The sequence below is a fragment of the Nuphar pumila genome, chromosome 13, assembly GCF_984573655.1.
Source record: "Nuphar pumila chromosome 13, dmNupPumi1.hap1.1, whole genome shotgun sequence".
Lineage (NCBI taxonomy): Eukaryota > Viridiplantae > Streptophyta > Magnoliopsida > Nymphaeales > Nymphaeaceae > Nuphar > Nuphar pumila.
The window spans coordinates 53,995,155-54,001,593 of NC_143261.1; the positions used below are offsets into that span (position 1 = coordinate 53,995,155).

General features: G+C 38.8%; 1 protein-coding gene across 1 annotated transcript; it reads left to right on the top strand.

Annotated features, from left to right (window-relative positions):
* Window positions 1-3,470: 3,470 nt before the first annotated feature.
* On the top strand, window positions 3,471-5,527 carry LOC149818426 (putative F-box/FBD/LRR-repeat protein At5g44950). The gene is made up of 4 exons (XM_089986214.1): window positions 3,471-3,660; window positions 3,749-4,002; window positions 5,147-5,297; window positions 5,418-5,527. Exons 1-4 carry the CDS (start codon window positions 3,471-3,473, stop codon window positions 5,525-5,527), a joined length of 705 nt encoding a protein of 234 aa, XP_089842340.1.
* Window positions 5,528-6,439: the final 912 nt, after the last annotated feature.

Consider the following 6,439-nt stretch of genomic DNA (forward strand, 5'->3'; position numbering starts at 1 on the left):
AAGCATGTTCATCAAGCACATAACAGTCAAGTACCTACTCCCTGCTCTATATGTATGAAAAGTGATAGCTGCTTACCACTAGTAGATAGGTGTCTTTGTTGTTTTTCACAAATCTCTCTCTCTCTCTCTCTCTCTCTATATATATATATATATATATATATATATATAGAGAGAGAGAGAGAGAGAGAGAGAGAGAGAGAGAGAGAGAGAGAGAGGTTCGTCCAAGAAAAGGAAGACTCAAATCATCCAAACCACTTTCAAAAATTAATTCTAGATGCGATTTTTCTACAAATCTAAGTGCATGAACTAAATGGTAAAAAACCTAAGAGCCAACACTTAGATCAAGTTTTTTAATTACATTAATGGGATTTTTATAGTGTAAAAAAATTTAAAAAACCAATATTTATCTTCTTAATGCGAATCAAGTTATTGTTTTTGTTCATGGTCCCTCTCTTTTCTCGAGCAAATGATTGAGGCAAAATCGCCTCTTCTGCAATATGATTCTTGAGCCTGTAAATCCTACAATCCGACATCAAAGTATGTACTTTTTCTTCAAGGGCTCATTTTCAGTTAGACATAGCTCCACAACATATTTTAGGTTCAATCTTTGACTTTTTAATGTCAATCAGATTATTGTTTTTGTCTACAAACCCTCTTCTTTCGAGCAAATGATTGAAGCAAAATCGCTTCCTCTACGCACTCTTCACAATCAGGGCCTTCTCATTTTGCTGAGGACCATCATTCACCATGGGTTCATAATCAATAACATCTTTGACATCTAGAGTAATAATGAGTTGAAGAACACCATGCGTTGATGGGTGGTGGGGACCCATATTGGCAACGAGGAGGTCTTTTCTTGCGCATGGTACAATCATATGTTTTTCTTTTCTGATCCCATATTCATTATTCCATGATGTTTTGAAAATGAAAGGAGGTTAATAAAAATTCAAGATCTAATGAACCAAATAATTCAATTGAATTTTCAAATTAACCAGTCTTTTGGTTCCCGAATGCCCAATTGACCAATTAATTCCCTATAATGCACTCTATTTTTCTTTGATAATTAAACCATCATCTGATTACTCCTTAGTCATGTTTTGTATCTAAGGATGGAACTGGGTGGCATCCGGATGGAGGTTTTGCAATTTTTGGCTGTTCCAGATATGAGCTATTTCTACTCCATGTATTTAGATGTTATGTTTCAGAACCCTTTGAATCCGTATCCACATCCAATTAATTAAACAGTTTGTGTACAATCTTAGAGTTTGCATTTTGCATCCAAACCCAAATCCAGTTACAACTGAAACCAACTTCACATAAAAGTGGATGCCATTATCTAAAATCCAATTTGTAACAGCCTGCTCCATCAATACCTGAATTTCACTCCAAGTTTGATTTGGCCACATTTGATCACATCCGACTCAGAGTTATCTACATACAAACCGAATCCGACGCATTTACATTTCAAGAAGCAACCGCAAGATTGATGCTTTCCCTTCCTTCGTGGGTAAGAAAGACACAAAGGAGAAAAAAAAAAGAGGAAAATAAAGTGCCCAAGCTATGTCACAGGGACACTCTAACTTATCCTTGTGTTGTGTCTGATTCTATATTACTCTTCATGAAAAAAATACACAAAAATGACGTCCTTTTTTCCGTGTCCTTGTGAGATAGGGCCCAAGCTTTGTTTTCTAAGTCTTTGGGTTTCCACATTGAAGGCAGCGGAGGACAGAGGCTCACAGCTCTCTCTCTCACACACAATAGCAACCGTGCATGAGAATAGGAGTTGTAGTGTGTGGCTCGTGAGAGAAGTATGTATTCTATTAGCTGAAGACGAAGGTATGACCTTTTCTTTCTGTCTTTTCAGTCGGTTCTCTTGTTTGAACTTTCCTCTGCTTCATTACTACTTGAATAAAACACACACATATTTAAGCATATTGCTGAACCATGTAAATCTCATTTTTCTAAGCAACTGTATTTTCTTTTGGTTCACGTGATTCTAAACGTTTATGTTATAATTTTTCATAATTCATGTAACAGAGTGAATCAAGTGCAAACTTCCTCAGAGAGAAAACTGTGCAACCATAGTTTTGATTGATGAAATCTCAAGTCTCGACCAACCATAGTTTTGATTGATATATAGTGGCTCTTGTGCATGGCTCGTAACTCAGTGAGCTTTGCTCCAATGATTCTATGCTGGAAAAAAAAAGCTTTTCTCCAATGATCAGAAGAGTCTTTATAAAAGTAGAATTAGAATTCACCTGTTCATATCCCATTGATAAATGTGCATATTCTAGCATATAGTCGATATGTCACCCGAAGGTGATGATGCCCTTTGCCAAAGCTGGCATCTTGGGAAGAGTAACAAAACCTAACCTGGTTACCAATGCAGTCGTTGCCCATGTGGTCAGCGGGGTCCTGTGTAAAGCTGAAGGCTCAGGATTAAATCCGGGATTGCCGTTGCTTTATCACAGTTGGGGCATATAAGGCTGGGTGGTCATGACCTCAACCCTGAGTTTTTCCTCACAAGAAGGGAGGCCCATTAAGTGACCCGGTTTTGGCTGAGGGTTCCTTCGTTATCAAAAAAATAAAAAAACGAAAGCCTAATCTGGTTGGCGCTTGAACAGATGCGATGCAAGATGTAACTTTGTTTTGAAAGAAGATGCAAGATATAACTACTGTTTACATATATACCATATACCATGAATATCAAATCTGTGTTCCTCAACATCATGCACACATGCTTGCATGCACAAATGCATGCACACACACATGCATATACAGGAATGCAATCACATAGATAAACTTGCAAGTGCACGAGCGCGCACGCAGAGGCAGAACTTGTTAATGTTGATCCAGGATTGATGCAATCACATATGGCAAGTTTATCGTCAATCACAAAGGATTCCAAAAGGATAAGATCGACAACTGAGATTGAGAAGTCATTTGGAAAGGAAAAGGAACAAGAAGATAAGTTTGTTAAGAGAATTAGGAAAGTCAAAAAAAGTTCATCTTCTTGTAAAACCGATTCCCATAAAATGTGGCCTGATTAGAATTTTTTTTATAACAAATCTCTTGTAATAATATAAATATAAAAGAAACCTTCTCTCATGAAAATTGTGTGAGAAGGAGAATCGTGGCTGCTGAACCACGTCTCCATTGTTTCATGTCTCTTATTGTGTGAGTGTTAGATTTTACGGTAAGTGTTTTTAACAATTTAAAGTCAAATATATCCCTTTACATAACTAAGGGGCCGGGAGGAGCCCAGATGCCCTCAAGAATTAAATAAATAACTCAATAAATAAAGCTTATAGGGAAGATGGATTTGCTTTTCTTATCTACACACTTTCACAAGTCCCAGGCGTCCAAATTTTGATGATAAGTTGACTTTCATTGCAGAGCCAGATTAGTTAATGTACATTCTCACTATTCATTTAGTGGGAGGGAAACCAAATTGGCTGTGCACATCATAAATGGAGAGCACCGCCGAGAGCAGGATCGATGCATTACCTGATTCAGTTCTGCTACACAGACTCTGCTTTCTTCCCATCAAGACTGCAGTAAGAACAAGTATTCTGTCCAAGAGATGGAAGCATCTTTGGACGGCGATCCCCTCCCTGGAATTCGATGAGCATGACTTCCCTCAAGCTGGACATTACCTGGGTCGGCTAAACCCACCACCAGAAAGATGGTGGGGTGGTCCTTTGCTCCCTCAGGAGCCTAAGTTTGAACAATTTTATATTTAATATAGCTCACTTTTCCCGCATGCTGTCGGCTTGCCCACGGCTTGAAAGCTTGAGCATGGATAATTGTTCTGGTAAGACAAAGGATGTGCGGATCTCTGCACATCTCATGAGCTTGAGGATTGTAGGTACCGAGTTTCCAAACATGGAGATTGTTGCGCCATGCCTGCAGTCCTTCGAGTTCGATTGTCAGTCGAGAAAGGCTGACAAGAGTTGTGTAAGTAAGCTTGTTGGAGATATTGATCGCATGAAGACCCTCAAGGTTTGCACCTGCGTTTTTGAAGTAAGTGGTGCTTTTCACCTTTATATTTTTGCCTAATCCTTTTTTTTTCTCCTTTGATCATGATGGGGAGAGAAGATCCAGTTATCAGACAAAGTACCTTGCAAGTTACTCGTTCAATCAATGGATGCCATGCATCCAGGCATTGGGGACGGGAAGTGTGGGGGGTGGGATGTGTGGCATCTGTTCACTGGGCTGAGTCCCCTTTGCAGGGTACTTGGCCGAGCACTGGATATCCTCTCCATGATGAGAGAGGTCAGTTCAGGAAATATGTGAAAACACAAATTTTTTGTGTTCAGAAATCACCCCCCACCCCCCTGATTTTCCTCAGATTTCATGACTACATTGTTATGTTTGATAAACAAATCGTTTCTATGATTTGCCAACCTCACATTTGGTAGCAAATCCACAAAGGAGCCTTGTGGCGCAAACACTAGATGGTAGTGCAATCATTTTCCATAAACAGTTGATAGAGGGAAGAGCATATAATGGAATCATGGTTCACCCAGCTGACTTTATGACCAGGAGGACATAAATAGTCACCACAACAGTTCAGGTGATTTGCCAGATCACATTCATTGGTGTTATGGCAATTCAACCGTCCATGGTACAAATCAACAACAATATGCAAGGGGGCAAGACATAGTGTATCCCACCGTTTTGCACAATAAACAGCAGTGATGAACACAACGGATGGTCATGATACCAGAACACCGATAAATAGTAATTTGGCGAATCACCGAATCCATTCTCGTTTCACTTGATGATGATGCATTGTTGTTTGATTGTACATGGTTGCTTGGTTTAGTTTAGATTGCCGACCCTTCATCTTTTAGTTTACTATAATTAGGCTCAATTTTTCTTTGTTACAGCCCAAACCTAGCTATCTATATATTACTAACCAATATAACCTACACAACGAACTAGTTGATAATCTGAGTATTCTCTCTTTGGGATAGGCCGAAAGGGCTAAAACTGCATCAAGGTTCTAATCAGCATCCAATAAGTCGGATGCGATCTCAACACAGTAGAAAGCTATTTTTCAGGAATCATGATCAGAAGTTTTAACTAAGTGCATTAGTTGTCTTCCCTTTGCTTGATAAATGTTTGTGGTGCGTGCTTGAAGGCTCTCTATAAGCAGAATGATTGCATTGAGCATCCTCGATTCAATGAGCTAGAAGGGATCATTATCTGTCCATGCTCGAGGGAATTGAGACTAGAAGATGTTCTATTTCTACTGGGAAGTTCTCCATTTCTACATAGACTCTGCATTGAAAGTGAGTTTTCAAAACAAGTTGATATATTCCTTTTTCTTGATAGCAATTGTTTTTTTCCAGATTTCGCATCAAAGTACTGAAACTGGTTCATTTTATAACTTTGGGTGGAACTGAATGCAGCTCTAATTCTTCTCCAAACACAGAGACTCCACATGAATCTGCTCTTCGTCTGCTTCAGCACCTTCATAGAGTTAATATTGGTTCCTTCAATGGGAAAGAAGCTGAGCTAAAGTTGGTGAAGCATATTATCAAGAGTGCATCATCACTAAAATCTTTAAGAATCACACTTGGTTCGATGGAAGTGTTGGAGTTAGTTGTTATTACAAATGAGTTGCTGGATTTACCAATGCACATATACAAATAGAATTTCTTTGCAGCAGGAAATGAAGTGAATAGCTTAACTTACCTAGATATCGAGTTATGGTTCTATGTTTTTATGTAAAAGTGGGTTTCTTTTAAAAACTTCAGGTATTGTAGCAGAACTTGTGCAGTTATGAACTCTATTAATTTAATTCTATGACTCTGATCACCATGGTCATCTGCATTTTTATAATCATCATTATGTACCCAGTTTGGTCCATATTCCGGATTGCTGGCGACTTCATACAGTCCTAAAGTTCTTCTTTGCTCAAGAAAAATGGTTATACGAGAACTTGTGATCCCTTGTTGGCATCTCGAGCACTTCACCACTTCCCAAGCCAGGTACCTCATCATGATTTTGATGCATTTGTCCTATTTTCATTTTGGTTGGGTTCGTAAGTGATATTTCTTGATCAAGTATTCATCAACACGTAAATTAGGGGTTTGGATGACGCTCAAAACTTGGTTTTCACGTAAAAAATAGGTTTGGTGTTTGTTTGGACAACACCAAACTTGTTTTCATGATTTAAATTAGGTTGTGAAAAAACAGGGCAACTCTAAATGTTTCAGGTGGTAACAAGGTTTATCGAGTTACATATCCACAAAACACACCATGTTGTTCTATTTTTGGGTTGGATTGGATCCAACCTTGATGTTTTGATGTGACTCATATTGACTCGGGAAAATCAAGGGTCCAAATGATATTAGAATCCCTCTATGTGGATCAAGGGTCCTACTCACCTTTCGACCTAACGGCTTGTACTCTTTGAGGGCATCGATTA

What these genes read in the sequence shown, in the direction of transcription:
- LOC149818426 (XM_089986214.1), top strand. Translation starts at nt 3,471, where the DNA reads ATGGAGAGCACCGCCGAGAGCAGGATCGATGCATTACCTGATTCAGTT. An exon ending in TCAAGCTGGACATTACCTGG is followed by an intron (nt 3,661 to 3,748) that starts GTCGGCTAAACC and finishes TATTTAATATAG; the next exon opens with CTCACTTTTCCCGCATGCTG. An exon ending in ATCGCATGAAGACCCTCAAG is followed by an intron (nt 4,003 to 5,146) that starts GTTTGCACCTGC and finishes GCGTGCTTGAAG; the next exon opens with GCTCTCTATAAGCAGAATGA.